This window comes from Triturus cristatus, chromosome 6 (assembly GCF_964204655.1).
Source record: "Triturus cristatus chromosome 6, aTriCri1.1, whole genome shotgun sequence".
Classification (NCBI taxonomy): domain Eukaryota; kingdom Metazoa; phylum Chordata; class Amphibia; order Caudata; family Salamandridae; genus Triturus; species Triturus cristatus.
This window is the reverse complement of record NC_140589.1, coordinates 768,271,646-768,294,110: the sequence shown is the minus strand read 5'-3', so window position 1 is coordinate 768,294,110 and position 22,465 is coordinate 768,271,646. Positions and strand designations below refer to the sequence as shown.

The window sequence follows — 22,465 nt, the reverse complement described above, 5'->3', positions numbered from 1 at the left end:
TTACTGTTAGAAACTGGGTTTCTGATTGGCAGAGGTATGCACTCTGCCCAAGCAGGAACCACAATCCTAGTCAGGGTAAGTCAGTAACACGCACCTAGACCTCGCGCCTCGTTCGGGAGCCAGTCACTTGCTTGGCACTGATGATAAACAAGAGTCAGAGTATGACCCACAGGACATGATCTGTGTTTTGGGTGGTGGGGGCATTGTAAGGAGTCTTAATGTTTTCTTGGAAAAGCCTAAGGGGGGGTGGTACAGGGCGGGTGATAGTGCTGCTCACTTGCTACTTTGGCGGGGGGGGATAATATACTGGCGGGATGGGAATGGAATGAGGCCGCCAGATGCACAAGCTTATGGCTCCCTCTCTTATGAAGCCTCGCTAGAAGAATGTAGAAGGGTACATTTATTCTTAAGAAGATATAAAATAGCCATAGCAGGTTTGCAGGAAATGCATGTTTGGGGGAGGCGCTGCCATTCATCAGGCGTAAGTGGCGCGGACAGCTCTAAGCCACCTCATTTTCGGGACTTGCACAGGGACACTGATATGGGTTGCTCCCGCGACCCCTTTCCAACAGCTACATCACACATTAGATCCTGAGGGATGTTATGTCGTATTATATGGTAGGTTGAACAGCCTGGAAGTATGCCTGATCAATGTGTATGCCCTCAACTTGGCTGCCCCTGCATTTTTCTATGAAGTGTTGAAGGTAGCAACTCCGTACCTGGGTGGAGATACAATACTTTTAGGGTAGGTTAATTGTGTCCTGAATGGGATGATGGACCGCGAACCCCTCGCACGAATACCAAGCCCGGCATGACTGGACCCTGCTGGATGTGATGAGGGAGATGAGCCTACTTGATAAATGGCGGATCAAGCACCCAGAATCTTGGGTGCTCTCCTGTCATACCCCTGTATCCAATACATACAGTAGGTTGGATCAGATCTTAGTATCTCAGACTATGATGCCCAGGGTGCAGGAGATATCGTATCTCCCGAGACACATATCGGATCACTCCCCATTACTTGTGACGCTGAGTATGGCCAGACCCAGAGTGGCAATCCCTACATGGTGGCTCCAATCGGAGGACCTCATGAATCAGCCCTTTGTCGGGAAGCTGGAGGAGGAACTTACGTCTTATTTTAGGACTAACTGGAGCTCGGCGTCGTAGAGGGGTGTGGAGTCAGAAACAATGAAGGTGGTTGCCTTGGGGTTTCGCCTCAGCACGACCCATGGCACTCAGAAACAACTCAAACAAGATATTCAGGACACTGAGCGACGGCTGGCTGAACTGGAAGAGGTGCTACGTTCAGAGCCTGGCTGCTGGAATGAGTGGCAGGAAACACGGGAGGAACTTCTGGCGGTGCTGTGCTGCCTTGAGAGGTTCGATTACACCACATAATGGCCGTGCCTGCATGCGGAAGGAGACTGCTCAAGGGCACTGCTAACAAGGCTGATCCGTAATGAGATGCAACCCTTGCCCTTGGTGCAGATGAGGACTGTGGATGGGCACACAGTATACAGCCAGCCTGGTATTTTGGATACTTTTGCAGACCATTTGGCCGGAGTATACGCAGGGCGCAACGTCCCAGCACGGGAGGAGTTAGGGTAATTCCTCACTACTCTAAAGCTCCCCTGTCTGGAGGATGAGACCAGACGAATACTGGATGAGCCACTCTCGAAGGAGGAAATACTGGTAGGGATTGAATCCCTGAAATCAGCCAAATCAGCCAAGATTCCAGGTAGCGCATATCCTGGCTGATCACCTCCTTGAGGTATATAATAAAGCATTCCAGTCCCGGGCACTCCCGCCCTCCATGAATGAAGCGGTGGTGGTAATGCTTCCTAAGGCGGACCGGAACGATCAACTCCGAGGGTCACATAGGCCCATATCCCTGTTAAATATTGACATGAAGGTCCTTAGCCAGATCATGGCAGCGTGCCTGCAGCCGTACATGCAGTGCCTCGTTTACTCGGACCAGGCGGGCTTCATCCCTAAACGTAGCATGGCCCTGAATCTAAGAAGTCTGTCACATGTTTGGCACTCACCCATACTCCAGCAGGAGGAGTGCGCATAAGAACTTATAGACATGGAACAAGCATTCGACTTCGTAGGGTGGGCATATCTCAGGGAGGTCTTGGGGCAATGGGAGTGATAGGCCCGGTTTCGGCAATGGGTACAGTGTACTCAGTGCCATGTGCCAGGATCAGAGTGGGGAGGCTGGTGTCCCGGGCCTTCTGACTGCAAAGGGGCACCAGGCAGGGGTGTCCGCTATTGCTGCTACTTTTCACGGTGGCAATGGAGCCACTGGCGGTATATCTCCGAACGAGGATGGCACCATTTGAGATCCCGCTTGATGAACCTAATCACGTGGTGTCAATGTATGCGGATGACACCCTGGTGTACGTCAGGGACCCAAGCGCAGTGATGCCGGTGCTGCTGGAAACTCTGGAGGGGTTTGAGTACATGTCGGGCTTACGAATTAACAAATGGGAATTCCAAGCTGGTTCTGTTGGGAATATTATAAGAAAACAGTGGTTCTGTCGGGTATAGGTAAAACAATTGCTTTGTCAAAAAGGACGAGTCAAGGATAAAAGGGAAATCAATCAAGTTGACCACACAATCTTAGAATATAAATCAAAGATCAGGCTTGTTTTGAAGAATATAATGTCATTTTTATATATAAATTACATCATTTATATAGCAGAGCACAAATGACATTGGAAATGCAGGATTACCAAGCTGATAAACTGTAAAGTGAGTCAGTGAATTTGTGACAGAGTGACATAGGTGACCAAATTGTGCATAATATATACAGTGAACAAATGCAGAACTTTGTTATATGTACAGTATGTGAGGGAAGGGCCAGTATCGAGGGCAAACAATGACACTGTTTCATGGATAAATCAGAAATTATATGAAAAGCAGGTCTCGCACTGGTCCTAGCATTTTCCGTCGACGTTTCAACCCAAAAAGTGCGACTTTGAATCGTCACGCAGGGTCTTCATCAGGACATTAAAATACAGATAGGTAACCTGCAAGAGCAAGTAAAGCGTGTGTCAGATATGTGTTATTATCGTGTGGTTATGTGATCCCGAAAAATACGGGACACCACTCACCTAGCCAGCGGTCTAGGAGGGCCTGGTAAGGAATTGTTCAAAGGCGCAGAGCTCCTCATCAAATGTGGTCTCTGTAAGGCAAAGTGCGTGGTGCTATAACTGAACAACATAAGATCTAGGCCTGTATCGTCGTGAGGCAAAGAGACAATGTATTTGAACAATTATAGAAATTGGGTGAGGGCTGAGAATTAAGGGTAGTGGCCTGTAAGTTGGCCGGTTACAGAGGACATGTAATTCAAACATGTGCATAAGTGGTTGAAAAGGCGGTCAAAAAGGACCAGTTCAAGAATTATCGCTAGATAATCGACCATGTGGGGAGGGGAAAAAACAGAATTTAATTGTTAGTTTTAACCGCTCACCTTAGGGGGCTTAAATCAAATGAGTGAGGACGAATCCGGTGAAAAATCGCGTCGGAGCCGTCTTCTATTTGATTCTGAAAGGATAATTGATGAATCAGAATGGTTCATAGCCGGGCGGGACCGTGGGCACTTATTACAGGGACGAAGTCTTACTTGGGAATGAGAGCGGTAACAATTCACGCTGCAGCAGCTCCTGTCAGAGTCGGGAGAAGCTGCGAATGACAGGCAGGCCGCTACATGAAGGAGAGCCGCGCTGTCCCGTCTGACGTCAACATGGTGACGCGTAGGGGGCGTTGCATAGCAACCAACGGTGCGTCTTGGAATTCCGACCAATGGTGCGCGAAGAGCGCTGCACTCCAGCTGAATCAGAAAAACATCCCACTTTCCTGAGGACGATCATGTGTTATGGGGGCGTGGTCTGGCAAACGAGGCCATCTCCGGGAGAGGCGGCCCAGTGGGCGCGGTGTGTGCTATGCCCAGGAAGAATGACAAAACTGTCAATCTGTATGATAGTGTAGAGACAGAATGGATCGTATCATGAGCAATTGCAACAGTGGTTCGAAATGAGCGTTTTGCAATTGCTACAGATCATGAGCGAGTCTATCGCTAATCGAAGTCAGCAGAGTGGTGTACGAGTGGGGTTGCGTGGCAACCACAGTAACATCAGTGAGGCGGGTCAGCTGAAATCAAGTGCGCGTAAACGGCTGTGGGCTGCCAGTACATGTGTTCAACAACAGGGTTGACAGATCAAGTGCTAATGGGCATAGGATCATGCGTAGTCAATTTAACCCTTGTGTTGTTCAGTTATAGCACCACGCACTTTGCCTTACAGAGACCACATTTGATGAGGAGCTCTGCGCCTTTGAACAATTCCTTACCAGGCCCTCCTAGACCGCTGGCTAGGTGAGTGGTGTCCCGTATTTTTCGGGATCACATAACCACACGATAATAACACATATCTGACACACGCTTTACTTGCTCTTGCAGGTTACCTATCTGTATTTTAATGTCCTGATGAAGACCCTGCGTGACGATTCAAAGTCGCACTTTTTGGGTTGAAACGTTGACGGAAAATGCTAGGACCAGTGCGAGACCTGCTTTTCATATAATTTCTGATTTATCCATGAAACAGTGTCATTGTTTGCCCTCGATACTGGCCCTTCCCTCACATACTGTACATATAACAAAGTTCTGCATTTGTTCACTGTATATATTATGCACAATTTGGTCACCTATGTCACTCTGTCACAAATTCACTGACTCACTTTACAGTTTATCAGCTTGGTAATCCTGCATTTCCAATGTCATTTGTGCTCTGCTATATAAATGATGTAATTTATATATAAAAATGACATTATATTCTTCAAAACAAGCCTGATCTTTGATTTATATTCTAAGATTGTGTGGTCAACTTGATTGATTTCCCTTTTATCCTTGACTCGTCCTTTTTGACAAAGCAATTGTTTTACCTATACCCGACAGAACCACTGTTTTCTTATAATAATCCTACCCAGGTTCTGAGGGACACAGGGTCACCCCATTGTTTATATACTATAGGTTCTGTTGGGAAGGCTGGCCCTCTGCCTGGACGAGGAACTACCAGAGGTGGGATTCCCATGGGTACGGACCGCACCCTAATATTTGGGGGTCAGACTAGTGGACCCTGCTAATCAATATCTGGCGCATAACAGCGGCAGGGTAGTGGAGGGTCTGAGAGGCTCGGTGCATTTCTGGCGGGAGTTGCCACTGTCACTCATGTGGAGGATAGCACTGATCAAAATGGTAGTCCTGCCTCATTGTTTGTATGAGATGCAGCACTCCTTCTATCGGAGCCCCGATCCTTTTTTCATGGAACTTTATAGGCTTATCATCGACCTGCTATGGGGACCCAAACGCAAACGTGTTAGTCTGGCTACTCTGCAACTAACGTGGCAGGCTGGGGTTTTAGAGGGTCCCATGCTTGGAATATTACTACAGTGCCTCACAGCTCCAATACACAGTACATTGGCCAGATGGGGACAACAACTGGGAAAAGACCCTGCTGGCGGGGACATTTAGAGAAAGGGAGCTGCCTGAGTTGCTCATGATGGGGCAGGGGTGCCCCCGACATGCCCATACATTGTGCACCATATGGCGGAGATGTGGGAAGTAGTGGTCCAGAGAGTACTGAAGACGGCCCCATATGCGCCGGACATGCCCCTATGTTTGTCCAGCCTTTCTGACGGATTGACGCTTTGATGTCAGTGCAAAAGGCGGGAGGGGTGTTGCGACCTATATAATAATGCGCGGTATATCACACGCGAACAGGCATGGGAGATGTTTGAGGTGGGTCCCGGACAATTCCTACAGTATAAAAAGATTGCACAGGTGGCGAGGGACTTATGGCCCATGTTCCCGGATGAACCCCTGGTTTCCCAGGTATTACAGACTTTGTTAATGATGAGTAAAGGCCGGAGGCTGATTTCACATTTATACCGGACGATCCAGGATGATGGGGTGACCGGGGTGCTGCCAATCCATGCGAAGTGGGAGGCACTGATGGGGGACCGTCTCACTGACAAGGACTGGACCAAGATCCATGAAGGGGTTAAACAAGTGAGTGCAAACACAAGGTTTAAATCAATACAATTTAATTATGTCCTTCAAACGTATCTGACCCCAAAAATGCTCCACAAGATCTACCCAGACTGATCGGGGCAATGTCCTCAGTGCGCAGATTCGGATGCTGCATTTATACACATGTCTTGGACATGCCCTACGCTTCAGGGTATTGGACTGAAGTTCTGGTGACGTTGAGGGTAGCGACAGGATGGGAGATAGCAGGAGAGGTCCGGGTGGTGTTGCTGGGATTGCTGCCTCGCCCTAAGAACAAGAATCTTAGTAGAAAACTTGTCCTCTTGGGGCTAGTGCCTGCAAAGAGGCGGATAGCCATTTCGTGGATGGTTCGCCGTCCGCCCAGTATGCCACAGTGGGTGCGGGATGTGCAGCAATGGGCGACTGCTGAGGCGAGGTACAGGACTGGAGGGCAATGGTGGTGGAGCTGGTAAACGGGGGAGCAGACGGAGCAGACCGTGACGGAGAGGGGGGTAACATGAACTTAGGAGGGGAGGCCAACAGGACAGAGGAGTTGAGGGAGGCAGGGTAGCATAGTTTGCCTGGGTGGGAATCAGAAGGAGTGGAGGAGCTCGGTGCACCGAGTTACATCATAAGGGATCGTACACCAGAAATGGCCGGGGGGGTTGTTGTGGGACAGAGGATGGGGGGTTGGGTGGATGATCCGTAGCCCAGAAGCTTGGGAGCATGGGCCATAGTAAGGATCCGCTGGATTGTCCATGTATGAGGCATCATGCATCAGATACAGGTGGGGGAAAACTTTGTTTAAAGACTGAACTTATTGTTAGGAGTGGGCGGAATTTGCGAAATTCACTTTCGCAAATTATCGCGAAAATGTTAAAAATCTCCGCAAACACGCGGAAATATCGCGAAGATGCATAAGTTTTTTTCCCGCCCGTTTGCGGGATTTTCTGCGTGGTCGCAGCTCGCCAACTTACCCATGCAGTTGCTCGCAGGTGCGGCCATCTTGTTTTCACATGTCTCGCGGTGCATGATCGCGAGAAAAAAGACGTGATCGCGCGACGAATGACGTTACTGCAGGTGCGAACTGTCGCGAGACAGCGCAAATGGCTACCAACAATCCAACATCTCGTGGAGAACGCGACCGGATCGGGAAAACTTGTCAGCGAACGCGGGGATTCAGGTAAGGCGATCGCGTGCACGCGAGAATGTATTATTTTACAGCGCGAGCAAGCAAAAAATTTCCGATAAAATGCGGATTGCGGAAATTTTAACATTTTCGCGCTCAGCGCGGAACGCGAAAATGTCAAATTATCGCAATTTCCGCGAGCGGAACGGAATTTTAGCCCAGGCCTACTTATTGTTCATGTACTTGGGCTAAGGCCTGTTGTATATGGAGTTTGGACAATCAGTAATGTATGCCAATGATTTAGTACATGCCGATATCAGTGATGTTTGTTTGGAAAAAAGGCAATAAAGATATCTAAAAAAAAAAAAGTCAATAACACACTGTAAATTAAACTGTGCTCACCCTCTTATAGATTGATACTGAGCAGTCAGGCTTAACTAATAGGCAATGTGTAAAGTATTTGTGCACACAACATGCAGTTACACAGTGGAAACATCACAAAAGGACTCCACACTGCTTTAGGGAATATTGTTATGAGTAGAACAAGACCAAAAGGACACAAATCCAATATGCAGAAGTCAAGATATGAATTTTCAAAGATTAAGGTGCCGATTCCGATCCTGGGAAAATTTTCCCCGTACGAATCGTATCCGGATTTTTTTCCGTACGAATCGTACAAGTACCGTACAAACTGGCAAGTACGATTCGTATGGGAAAAAGTCCATACAAATCGCATTGGGAAAATTCCCCCACACGTCCTCGGGTCGGAAAAAGTGTCCGACACGTCCCCGGACGATTATCCGTACGAATCGGAAAAATGAAGTCCGAGCGCGCAAGTACGATCTGTCCCGTCCATCCGAATGTACACCCGTATGGAAAAAAGACCATCCGGAGCGAACTTCAATACCAACCATGGAGACATGTGCCCGCCAACGTACGAGACGTACCCCCACCCGTGTACCCCCACCCGTGTATGTACGAGACGTACCCCCACCCGTGTATGTACGAGACGTACCCCCACCCGTGTATGTACGAGTCGTACCCCCACCCGTGTATGTACGAGACGTACCCCCACCCGTGTATACGAGTCGTACCCCCACCCATGTACCCCCACCTGTGTATGTACGAGATGTACCCCCACCCGTGTATGTATGAGACGTACCCCCACCCGTGTATGTACGGTGCGGACCCCCAGCATGACGGGATTCATCGCGCCTCGGACTTCGGCTGAACTTTACACACTGAGCTTCACACAATCTGACTAGTCAGAACCTGGCAGTATAGACTTTTTGATGGTACACACCTAAACGGACGCTCAACAGTCACTGGCTTATCACCTAGTAAGACATAATTCTGGGTCCAGCTGTTTTCGTCACACTACTACGCACATTTCTTGACGTGTGCTTATATATTGTTAACCTTGCCGTGAAGAAGCCCATGCTTGGGCGAAACGCGTTGGCTGCGGATCTGGTCGCACTGAACTTTGGAATAAATGAATATATGAAAATTTTCAACTGCTGTGTGGACTCAACATTCAGTTTTTCACTTTGAAATTACTTAATACTTTTGTTTTTGTGTTGCCTCTCATACTTGTGGATATATGTTATATTTGTGGTCATCTAAGCAGCTGGCCATTCGAGGTGGGCAATACTTTCACTACTGACAAGTGACAAGTCCAGGCTGTGCACTCATTTAAAACCCTGCTGCTTTATCTTTTAACTTCCAGACACAGCAAAATTACAACAGCACCACTCCCCAAAATCAGACTATCAACATGAAGGTTCAATGTTAGGCAGCCATCATCATGAGCATCAAGACATCACCAAGATGCTGCTGCTCTGAAATTTGTTTTCAAATAAGTTCACTAAGCCAATTACTTAGCAATGACTTCAGTGTTGAATTTAATTTTGTATTCAAATATTAGCTTTATTGTGAGTTAGTAAGTGTGTAAGGTGTGTGTGAGTGGGGGGGCAGGAAAATCAGAAGGTAAGTATAAGGGTGCATGATTGACTTTCTGCGGACATTGGATTTTTGTCAAGGTGGATAATATGGGGATCTGACAGGCCAAGGTGAGCAATCAGACGTTTGGTCAGTAGTCACTGGGGTAGACTTGTGTATTTAAATTAGTGATGTCATTGGCATGGCATATACGATTTACTCAGTGATGTCATTAATAGTGTTATTTATTATGTCACCCGTGATTTCATGTATGAGGTCATGCACAACATTGGGGGAAGTTTAGATAGCCGAGTTAAATTTAAAAGGCTTGTAAAAACACAAGTTAATGCCTCAAATGTTGTGAAATGTAATGAGATCCCATCCTATTAAAATTAAATGGTGGCTGTCCTTTTTTATTTCACTCTAGGTTTGATTTTGTGAGTGCCACGCAAGCTCTTTCTATGATGTATACAATTGAGCAAATCAACAATTCAACCTTGCTTCCTGGAATCAAATTGGGATATGACATTTATGATACATGTTCGGATGTTTCAAAAGCGATTGATGGGGCAATGAGAATAATCACTGAATCTAATTCTTCAAATGAGAATAGCACAAATACAGTGTGCAGCAAATATGAACCTGTTGTGAAAGCTGTTGTGGGCGAGAGATATTCAGAAATTTCAGCTTCCATTGCTCAGCTCTTCAGTCTTTATTTAATACCACAGGTAAGAACATCACACTGTATTAAATTTGGAAGTGCAAGGATTGTTTCCTCTTCTTGTCATGCTCAAGCAAAAACGTATGCTCTTCTAGGACAACCTGTAGGACATGGATAGCAAGCTATGTAATGGAGGGTGTGTGGCTGGGACGATGTTGCTTTTGCTTTGAGCGAACATGGGAAGTGTTGTGATAACCATCCAGATGTGGTTATCGTGTTATCGGTTACAGCACCAGGCAATGTGATGTGTGAGGATATGTTAGAGATAGACTTGCATACTATAATTATAATAAAGACTAACCAGCTTTGTCATAGATGCAGAGTGATGCTGTGCACCTGTACACCAAAATAGGGGATGATCAGGGAAGGCCCGTTGATTCATACCGTGACATGCGCTGATCAGAGATGCTGTTGAATGAGTAAAATGTACCAAAAGGGCAAGAATGGGAATTGGTGACATAAGCAGTAGCCAGGCACCATTTTATGCATTTATATTCTTCTTGAAGGCAATAACACTGTCCATTACAGAACGAATGCACCACTTGAGGGATTAAGGATTTAGAAGAGCAATCAACGCCAGCAGCCTGAGCAGAAACTACAGAAACTTTAAAAGACCCAGATTACACCTACTCCTTCAAGGCTGTAGTAAGAAATATTTTTGATAAGTGGTTCACACCCCAACCTTCTCTCAAGCACTCAAAGTCACCACTCAGGCAAGCCCTAGTTGGCTCACATCTCATCTCACAGCTAGAGCTGTCCCTACACATGCAAGAGTGAGAGACAAAGCACTTGGAAGGTTGCTGCCCTAACAGTGCAAGAGTGAATCAGCTTGACTTGTGTCAGCCTACTGTCCTCACCCATCCATCTGTGCCCAGTAAGTTCCATGGATTTTAGAGACCCTTCTTCTTGTCATTTTCCTGACCTTCTAGAATTTCCTTCCAGATCAACTTCCACTTTAATTATTAGTACTGAATGATTTTTCAGGTTGTAAAAAAACAATGTGGTTGGAGGAGATTTACCCTGCTTCTTTTATTTAGTCTAAGACAGCAGCATTTGGGGTGCAGTATATCGGCTGTGGTGAGACTGGGAAACAGCCTTGCTAGGAGTGGCACAAAATATCCTGTCAGGCAGAATAGCTGCAAAGGAAAGTGATTGGTTTCCTTCTGACTTAGGTGCAATTGTGGAAAGGGAACCCTGCATGCTAAAATAACCTGCAAGGCAGGGATGTCCAAGATTTCTCTTCCAAGTGTAGAATCCCTGTTGCTGGCTGTCTCACCCTTCTCTGGCTTGGTGTTGGCGAGCAGCGTAAAACCCAAAAGGGAACCCCCACCCCCAAGAAAAGCAAAGACCAGGCTGAGGACTGAGAAGAACAGGAGAACAAAATACAAAACAAAAAGGTCCCTCTAGTCTGTATACAATGTCACAATAGGATTAATTCACTCAGGAAAAGACCCAGATCACACTCTATAGCTTTGTGGCATATTTCATGATTTTTATTCATATTACATACCATGCCTTCTATTGATTATTTTTTTTTACAACTTGAATTTCATCATTTACATATTAAGACATATTTTACTAAAATACACATATTGACATGCACCATTTATCAAAGATTCTATCTATTGCAGAAAAATCGCGGATTATCATCATTTCTAAACAGGTTTTTTCAGTCTTCCCCATTCATCCCTTCTGTTTCACACACTTCTCTAACATACCATCCATACCACATACTATACAATCCACAACCTCCAGTCTGGAGAAAATAGACAACCCCCACACACCCAGGCAGAGTCTGTTCATCTCTCTACTTCCAGTGTAGTGGCATCAAACTGGGTACAAAAGCAGTCAAGGCACACTTTGGTGGATTTACATTGACTTTACCACATTCTTCAGGACCATACCACAGTTATATGTATATATACATACATATACATACATATAGCTTCTCTGCTTCTTGTCCCCAATTGATCCCACATACTCAATGCTATGTTAAATGTCAGACTTAGATTAGATGAGTTGGGACTGATTTGTGCTTTACACTAGAGGACTTCTTTTAGTTTGATTATGCATGCGCTGCGCCACACATTTGTTTGTCCATAATACCCACCAAAGGAACACAGACACAAGCATGAGAGTTAAATGACACAAATAAACCGGCTCATGCATTTGTACATTAATAAGCTCAAAACCCACAATATTACTTCTTCTATGTCTATCTGTGTCACAGGGACAATTTTCACATTTTAATTTCATGATGTGTGTAAACCCTTAATACTGTTTCACGTATTTTTGTGCTATTGTAGGAATGATCTATTAACAATGATATTTTATTTTTCATTTATCATTAATTTTCTTTGCATACGAGTACAATTGCACTGTCATGCAAGTGCAGACATGAGAGACTTCTATGTCTATTGCCCCGCCACAGGTTGCTGTGACAACCGACAGTGAGTGGTTAGCATAAATACAGAATATCTAAATGTACCTGATGCAGTGATCAAGGCGGTTCACCGCCGAAACGCGTCTAGGTCGTTGTTGGATTAAACTTCTCCTTGTCATCATCTCACGGAGTCGGTGCCTGTCTTTTGCCGTTGCTAGAATTGGCAAAAATATTGAAGATTCGCCGGGATCTTGCCGCTGACGCTCCTTGATCAGATGCCCTGTGCATCCGGAACCTTATGGTATTGTTCTTAAAAAAAGAAAACGCAGAGCCCCCCGAAGCCGACATCCCATGATCCGTTCACCCAAACATCCAACGCCCAGAAGAGCGCCTTGATCCTCGTGGAGGCCGGAGGACAATCAGAGTTTCAGGTAGGCTCGCTGGGGTGGACTGTAAGGTGTTTGCGTGTATTGCCAGGTGGCTGATGGGAGAGGTAGTCCCATATACTCTTTAACGGGCAGTGAGTGACACAGAGAAATAACTGATTCCAACGATGGCTGAGGTGTGGGTCAGGGAGCGAGAAGAAGCGGCAATAGACATTTTCAGTGACACTGATAGTAACGCTACACCTTCCTCCACGGCAACAGGATCGGCAATGCAACGAACAGTTAATGACATTGTAAAAATCAAACATGAATTAAAAAAATTGCGGAAGAGCGAAATCACAAAATTGTGTGAATGTAAATCACTCCAATGTTATCTCGATGTAGGACGCATCCGAAGGGGACTTAGAATTCTCGTAGCCCCGACTTACAAAAACCCCAATCCTGAGATGCTGAAAGAATGGGCGGACAACAGTGCAGACTCATCTAGATATATGCTACAAATACTTATAAAATATGCCACGAGTGATCGAGAAGACATTCTGATAAAAATAGATGCATTGTTTAAAGAACTGGATAAATCTGGAAGCCAAGATGAGATCAGCAAAATACTCGCAGACATGAAAATAAGGCTGTGCAAATATGAGCAATCGATTAAAGACAGAAAGGCTGTCAAATTTCAGCGAGACAGAAATGACTATATGAATGGAACGATATACACATTCTCTAAGAAATTCGAAAATATACGCCGACAACAATTATTCGCCACCACAGAAACACAAATGAGACCAGCAGAACCGAGTGGGTCTGAATTGAGTTCGGAAATGGAGCCCGACCTCCAGGTAGCGAGAAGCGGAAAATGCCCACCGTTGTACAAGAATTTGTATTTTACGGCTAGAACAAATAATGAGCTTGCGACCATGGCCCCTGCGCCCGGAAGCCAAAAACACGGCCAGAAACCAAAGAGAAAGAGGAGAAAAGACAGACGATGGGGCAAAAGAAACTCAAAAACCAAACAAACAACCATACAGAAGAAACAGAAGGAGATAGACATGCTTAAAGACTATGACAACACAGTAATAAATCTTACTAATATGGAGCTTACTAATGAGGAACAAAGAATCATTTCGTTAAGGGCTGACGTTCTGTGCCAAAACCAATTTTGATTATGCACAGACAAGAGTGGACCTTTTTCAGTTTGTGAGAAAACTTAAATTGCAAAAAAATGTTTTCAATACATCCAGACTAGGCCTGGGCTAAAATTCCATTCCGCTCGCGGAAATTGCGATAATTTGAAATTTTCGCGTTCCGGGGAGAGCGCGAAAATGTCAAAATTTCCGCAATACGAATTTTACCGGAATTTGTTTGCTTGCTCGCTCTGTAAAATAATACATTCTCTTGTGCGCCCGATCGCCTTACCAGAATCCCCGTGTTTGCCGACAAGTTTTTCCGATCCGGTCGCGTTCTCCACGAGATGTTGGATTGTTGGTAGCCATTTGCGCTGTCTCGCGACAATTCGCGCCCGCAGTAACGTCATTCGTCGCGCGATCAAGTCTTTCTTCTCGCGATCATGCACCGCGAGACAAGTGAAAACAAGATGGCCGCGCCCGCGAGCAACCGCATGGGTAAGTCGGCGAGCTGCGACCACGCAGAAAATACCGCGAACGGGCGGGAAAAAAGTTCTGCATCTTCGCGATATTTCCGCGTGTTTGCAGAGATTTTTAAAATTTTCGCTTTAATTTGCGAAAGTGAATTTCTCAAATTCTGCCCACCCCTAATCCAGACAAAGCAATGACACTGTAACTAGCTATGATATCAGCAATGCACTAACTGTGGGAGACATGTCCCTCCTTCAGAATGTGGCCAAAATTGAAGAATCAGACTATCAGGAAACTACAACAGAGTTCGCCATAGCAGCAGGTATTGACATTTTTAGCTCGGTGCGCATGCCGTTCAAACCCAAATCGGTTTTCATCCCACTGATGCCAAAAGATGGGCTTGACATCTTTGCAGAGAATGTTATTAAAGACTTGAAAGAGCTAGCTCACAAAAGTAGTAAAGAGTTTATCAGCACCAACCGGAACAAAATTACCAAATACAATGAACTCATCCACAAATTAAAGCAACATCCAGACATAGTAGTGCGTTGGTCGGATAAAGGTGGCAATGTTGTCCATTGGCCACTGGAGAAATACAATAAAGAGGCTTTAAACCAACTTCAAGACAGAGAATGTTACAGCCGTATCAGTCCTAATAGCATCATTGGAATCAAAGAGAAATTCCACAAAGCAATATATGAATGGAGAGGAGTGGGGCTGTTGTCTAAACAAGAGTTTGAATTTTTGAAAACAGACTACCCAGTAACACGCCAGCTGTATTTAATCCCTAAAATACACAAAAATCCCCTGGAACCCACGGGAAGACCCATCATGGCAACCATAGGGAGACTCTTTGAGAACACGTCTAGATTCATAGACTATTTTCTGCAACCTGCTGTATGTGAACTTCCTGCCTACATAAGAGACACTGGAGGTTTTTTGACAAAGATTTATGATATATCTTGGAAAACTGACTGTATACTAATGACACTGGATGTGAACACACTGTATACCAGTATTAGACACAACGATGGACACAACGCTCTTGGCTATCACCTTGGCAAGGGATCTATGCATTTGCACCAATACACCATGATGCTTTTACAAATGGCAGAAATGTGTCTAGACAACAACATCTTCATCTTTAACAAACTCACATACAAACAGCTACAGGGCACAGCCATGGGTACTTGCTTTGCCCCCAGCTATGCTAATTTGCATATGGGCTGGTGAGAGGAACAAGTACTAATGAAAACACAGGAAGAACAAATGGCTGAAAATGTCATCCTATATGTCAGATATATAGAAGACATATTCATCCTGTGGCGAGGTACCCTAGAAAGTGCCAAAACCTTCTCAGAAGAAATAAATAACAATTCTCTAAATCTCACCTTTAAGTGCAACACCAGTACTGAGTGCATACAATTCTTAGACTTAGAAATACTTGTGGAGGATAACAAATTACAGTCAAGAACATATAGAAAGCCTACAGCGGGTAATGCTATACTACATGCGAGGAGCTTCCACCCCACATCTCTGAAAGAGAGTATACCATATGCAGAATGCCTGCACATGAAGCATAACTGTAGCACAAGCAAAGGATTAGAACAGTCCACTTACGACCTGTGCAATAGATTAGAACGTAGAGGGTACAGCACAGACACACTAGCCAAAGCTAAAGCCAAAAGTACAAATATAATGAGGGAGGATCTGCTTTTCAGGACAAAAGAGAAGGCAGAGATTAAGCAAAACCCCAACAAAATAGACTACCCCAGGCTTATCACAGGTTTAAATGCTTACCGCGCGAACGTGCGCAGAATACTACACAGACACTGGAGCACAGTACGAAACGATCCAGTCATAGGCCCAACTTGTACTAGAGCACCGCCGGTAACATTCAGGAGGGCCAAATCCATAGGCCAGGAGCTAGTTAGCAATGCCCCTACTATGACAAAAGGCTGTACGTGGCTAAAAACTCAAAAAGGTTTTCACAAGTGCACGAAATGTAAGGTGTGCAAACACGGGGTTAACACCAGTTCAGTTGCCCTTTAGACATTCACCCTATGAAATCCGAGGCAGCTTCAATTGCAAATCTGACTTCGCAGTTTACATCCTGTACTGCACATGCGACAAGAAATACGCGGGTAGTACTATCCACTCCGTACATGTCCGCATATTGCAACACCTTAGGGCCATTTCTAATAATGACAGACTCAACCATGATAGTTAAATGACACAAATTAACCGGCTCGTGCATTCGTACATTAATAAGCTCAAAACCCGCAATATTTTTACTTCTATGTCTATCTGTGTCACAGGGACAATCTTCACATTTTAATTTTTTATGATGTGTGTAAACCCTTCATACTGTTTCACGTATTGTTGTGCTATTGTAGGAATGATCTATTAACAATGATATTTTATTTTTCATTTATCATTAATTTTCTTTGCATACAAGCACAATTGCACTGTCATGCAAGTGCAGACATAAGAGACTTCTATGTCTATTGCCCAGCTACAGGTTGCTCTGACAACCGACAGTGAGTGGTTAGCATAAATACAGACTATATAAATATACCTGATGTAGTGATCAAGGCAGCTCGCCGCCGAAACGCATCTAGGTCATTGTTGGATTAAACTTCTCTTTGTCATCATCTCACGGAGTCGGTGCCTGTCTTTCGCCGTTGCCAGGATTGGTAATAAATAAATATATATATATATATATATGAGATGAAGTCGTCCAACAGGCACACTGGTACACCGGAAAAAAGGACGAAGCGAACCCGTTGACTGGTGCTCAATATTTTATTTTTCACTGCCCGACACCATCACCACCATGACGCGTTTCAGCCCACGTGGGGCCTTGATCACATGACACGCAAAGGAAATGCAATTGAATTTAAAGTGCACAGTGCATGACGTCTTTCCTGAGATGCAATAGACATAGAAAGAGTGTACAAATCTGATTCAATGTTGAAACAGAGACACGTTAAGAATACCATTACTATATGTAAAATACATCAGATAGAATGGATGGACACCTTAAAATTATCAAGTGCAGCAACGTTACTACCTGACAAATATTGCATGGGTTTAAAAATTTATTAATTCATTAATTAACACAAAATCAGACAATACTTATAAATACACTTAAATAATTTAAATACATTATATAAATATATAAATACATTGTAATAAATATATAAATATATAAATAAATAAATAGATAAATGCTGAGAGTAAAAAAGTCATTTGTCTAAGTTATAATATAGTGTTAAAGTAGACCCATTGTCTGCAAGGTGCCTAGTATCTGACCAAACCTAGTCTTTACAGGGGGCGAAGGGGACAATTAAGCCCAAGTGGGCCCTCTCTTATTTTAACCCTGGAATGGATCAAAGGTTCTATGTGCAAATATACGCAGAAAGACTTAAAAGAGATAAAAAAATAGTGCAAACCCAATGTGAATGGAATTGTGAATTAAAATATCATTGTGTGTAAAACAAATTTTTTATTTTTTAAGAGAGGTAGATGCAGTAAGTACGGAAGACTATGACATTGCCTAATGTAGATAGGTATAAAAATCCTCACTAGCGTTGAGTCCATTTGGGGTTTTACAGTCCAAAAGAACAATCTGCCTAATTTCAAGTTTACGTAAAATTGACTCACGATCCCCACCCCTTCTCTGAGGTGGGACTGAGTCAATGACAAAATATTTGAGGCCTACGGGTTTTTTTTCGTGTAGTGCCTCAAAATGTCTCGCCACGGGATATGCGATGTCCCCATTGGAAATGGCACGTATGTGCTGAAGTATTCTCTTGTGGACCTGAAGTTTAGTACTTCCCACGTACCGTAGGCCACAAGGACACTCCAGCACATACACCGCGTATTCAGTTTTGCAGTTTAATTTGTTGCGAATACGGGTAGGTGTGTTGCTGAGAGGTGTCATATACTCAGTTTTGTTCACACCATACCTGCAAGCTTTACAAACTGAACATTTGAGGAACCCTTTACTGCTGCCAAGCCAAGAGGTGTTAACTCTAACCTCAGGACTACTTGAGACTAGGAAATCACACATAGATTTAGCCTTCCTGTATGTAATACAAGGGGAGTGAGTCATGAGTTGGCCTATCACAGGATCATTGGCAATTAGGGCCCAGTTCTTTTGGACAATTTTGCGTATACTCTGATGCTGAGTATTGTAGGTGAGGATCAGGCGGGTTGCCTGCAAATCATTAGACTCATTGTTCTTAGTGTCTTTTATATACGGTGTGACCAAAAGACTGCTGGACTTATTTGCTTTACAGATTGCTTTATCAAGCAAATCGGGGAGGTACCCTCTTTTCAAAAATCTTTCTTTGCAATTTTTCTGAGCCTCGAAACAATCCTGATCAATACTACAAATTCTTCTAATACGGAGCATTTCGCCGTATGGGATGCTTTTGATCAGGTGTACAGGATGGTGACTCGAGGCATGTAGCAAGGCATTACCAGCTGTGGGTTTACGATACATCCTAGTTTGTAATGTGTTCTGTTGGATGTATATTTCCACATCAAGAAAGTAGATAGTGCTACTACTAATCTGACTTGTGAAATGTAGATTGAAATCATTTTCATTAATGTCAGAAATAAATTGTACGGCATCAGTCATGGTACCATCCCAAATGATTAAAAGGTCATCAATATACCTGAACCAATTTACCACATTATTGGACATGACATCAGGAAATGTAGGTAAGAGGACCTGTTCCTCCCAGTAGCCCATATGGAGGCAGGCATAGCTTGGCGAGAAACAGGCCCCCATAGCCACGCCCCTCACCTGATGGAACACTTGACTAGAGAACAAAAAGAAATTATTTTCCAAACATGATTTGATCATAGATAATAACATTTTGTTATGATCACAAAAGTTCATCGATCGCGTGTTCAGGTAATATTCAATTGCTCTCAGACCATCTCTGTGGTAAATGCTGGTGTATAGGGATGATACATCCAAAGATATTAACAAATATCCATTTTGCCAATGTACTCCCTGTAGTTTTTGCAACAAGTCACCAGTGTCAAGTATAAACGACGGGAGTTTTTTGACATGTTCCTGCAGAAAGAAGTCAACATATTTACTTGTGTGTTCCATGATGCTACCACACGCAGAGATAATGGGACGCCCAGGTGGTTTCACACTGTCTTTGTGAATCTTGGGGATAAAATAGATTGCAGGCATCACCGGGTGTTCAGTTTTTAAGAATTTGTATTCATCCATTGTGATGAGTCCCATACTCCTCCATGCCATCAACTTAGTATAGTGCGTATTCCATGAAAGTTTATATATATATATAGGTATATATATATTACACAGAGGTTCTTCTCCACAGATCCAGAGAAAATATATATATATATATATTCACTGAAAAAACCATAGGTTTCACACATGTTATAGTTAGCGGAAATTTTACTGATAAAAAACCAATGAAATTCCCCCGTTATAGTTAGTGCAGGCAACTATAACTCACGCGACCGCAATCCTCTGCTGATGCTAATACTGTATTTAGACACTTATTTGCCCATGTCTTCTTCCATACATTTTTAGCTATACATATATTACAAATATTTTTTTTTCATAAAGACACATATGTCATCAGCAGAAGATTGCGGTCGCGTGAGTTATAGTTGCCTGCACTAACTATAACGGGGGAATTTCATTGGTTTTTTATCAGTAAAATTTCCGCTAACTATAACATGTGTGAAACCTATGGTTTTTTCAGTGAATTTGCAAGGTTTTTTAAATGCTAATTCCTAACTATAACGTGTGTGAAACCTATGGTTTTTTCAGTGAATTTGTACGGTTTTTTAAATGCTAAGTTACTTTACGCCATTCGTGGCGTGCGCGCCCACTTTACGCAGTTAGTGCCGTGCACGCACGGTGGGCACGCGGTGCGCTACGCGCACCGCGTGCCCACGTTACACTAGATGGGCCATGTACGCACGATGCGCTTCGCGCACCGTGCGCACATGGAGGACATATGATGCACTTCGTTTTGAAAGGTAATATTTTAATTTTTCGTAATTTTTATAAGCCATGCACAAATGGTGCCCTTCGGGCACCATTTGCACACGGGGTGGACAGAGTGTGGATAATTTTTTTTTTTATTTTTATTTTTTAAATATTATAGTTTTTCTCATCTCTTATAAGCCATGCGCAATTGGTGGCCTTCGGCCACCAATTGCACACGGGGTGGGGAGAGTGTGGATAATTTTTTTTTTATGTAATTTTTTACCGTACGCGTACGGTAAGCATAATCGGCGAAATTAGCGAAAAAAAAAATCCGTTTTTGGCCTTGGGGGATCTTTGGGGACCCCCCCACCTTGGCTATGTGTGTGGGAGCTGTCTAAACAGCCCCTTTACATGTTTTTGTGCTTTGTATTTTCATCATCACTCTCAGTGCGAAAGAGAAAATGGCGGCCGCCGCTTCCTGGTTTCGGCCGATTCGAATGTTTACTAAGATCTAAGAGCCAATCAGAATCGCGCTCGCGCACGCCACCGTACGCGTACGGTAAGCGTACCGTAAGCGCACCGTAAGCTGGCTCAGATATAGAGAAAGGCTATTTTCTCAGAATCTACTGAACAGATTTACACCAAACCTACAAAAGGCACTTCCTTGACCTGAGGACTACCTCTCTGCCAAATTTCAAGTCATTCTGTTCAGCCGTTCGGGCTGTAGCCCTGTCTAAAGGTCCTATGGAAAAATGCATGGGAAAAATGCGTTTTGGGACCCCCTTTTTATCTCAGCCCCCGCTTGACGAATCCCCCCGAGACTTTCAGGGTAGGAGCGGAGCGTAGCGCCCCACCTATTTTTGAAAAATTCGCGAGGATTCGTCAACCGGCGCCAAAGTTATTCAAAATAGAATGTTGCGGATTTCCTATGGAAACGTGGTCCTAACTATAACTACCTACTGGCGACCGCCAATAGGTAATATATATATTACCTACTGGCGGTCGCCAGTAGGTAGTTATAGTTAGGACCCCTTTTCCATAGGAAATCCGCAACATTCTATTTTGAATAACTTTGGCGCCGGTCGATGAATCCTCGCGAATTTCTCAAAATAGGTGGGGCGCTACGCTCCGCTCCTACCCTGAAAGTCTCGGGGGGATTCGTCAAGCGGGGGCTGAGATAAAAGGGGGGTCCCAAAACGCGTTTTTCCCATGCATTTTTCCATAGGACCTTTAGAACGAGCTACAGCCCGAACGGCTGAACAGAATTACTAGAAATTTGGCAGAGAGGTAGCCATAAGGTCAAGGAAGTGCCTTTTGCAGGTCTGGTGTAAATCTGTTCAGTATTTCCTGAGTAAATAGCATTTAAAAGCATATATATATGTGGGCGGAGCCTAACCACACATCTCATCCTGAGATCTGATTGGCTGTCAGCACTTCATCCAAGAAGTGTTGGCAGCCATCTTGGGACAAATATACATGATAGCACCTCATTAAAAAGCATTGCAGTTAATAGAAGGTTTTAAGACTTTAGTTACATTATAAATCATTTGTTGATGGTACCATACTCATTTTAGGAATTGTGGTATGTTCTAAGGTGATTTCACCATGTGAAAAAGCCTTCTGCTGGGATATCATGATTGAGAGAAAAATATTTTCTCATGCTTTTACCACAGAGGTTTGGAAAGTGATCTATAGGCTAAACTGAGAGCTTATTTTCTGTAAATTCACATTATCTTTCTCAGTCATGTGAGAATGAAGTCTGATATTCTCAGTAAAACATGTATATCCAACAAGGGCAGAGACTGTCAGTTGATTCCTTTGTGTTCTACTGCAGCTTCCCAGAGTGTTCCAAAGAACTACTAGAGCGCTAACAGTCCTACTTATGATAAACGTATGGCACACCTGAAGCCATCTTGCTTGGATTAAAGTGGTAACTCTTAAAACATTTAATTTAAAAAGGAACAAAATGAGGGGGTTCATTTTTCAATAAAAAGTATGATTAGTGCTGCAGAAAGAAAAATTAGGGCACATTTTGAGTGACTTCTCAAATCCTCTTCTATTTCATTAAAAAATTCTGACATGCAGACTGAAACATGCACTTTCAATACCAGCAGCAGTTTTCCCTGGTGAGCAGTAGCTTTACTACAGTGATCTAATGAGCAAAAAGAGTGCTAACATTCTGAATTTATGGCAAATGTGTGACACATCTGAATGCCTTCTTGATGGAATCAAAGTAAAAAACTGAAAGTATTTCCTACTGAGGAGACTGCAGTAA

At 43.9% G+C, this 22,465-nt stretch overlaps 1 protein-coding gene across 1 annotated transcript in view; it reads left to right on the top strand.

The window, feature by feature from the left end:
* LOC146817841 (G protein-coupled receptor family C group 6 member A-like) overlaps positions 1–22,465 on the top strand; it is a 358,097-nt gene that overhangs the window by 192,480 nt on the left and 143,152 nt on the right. The window contains exon 2 of the mRNA XM_085611304.1: positions 9,544–9,844. Coding sequence (XP_085467430.1) covers positions 9,544–9,844 — 301 coding nt within the window. The remainder of the gene's footprint in view (positions 1–9,543; positions 9,845–22,465) is intronic.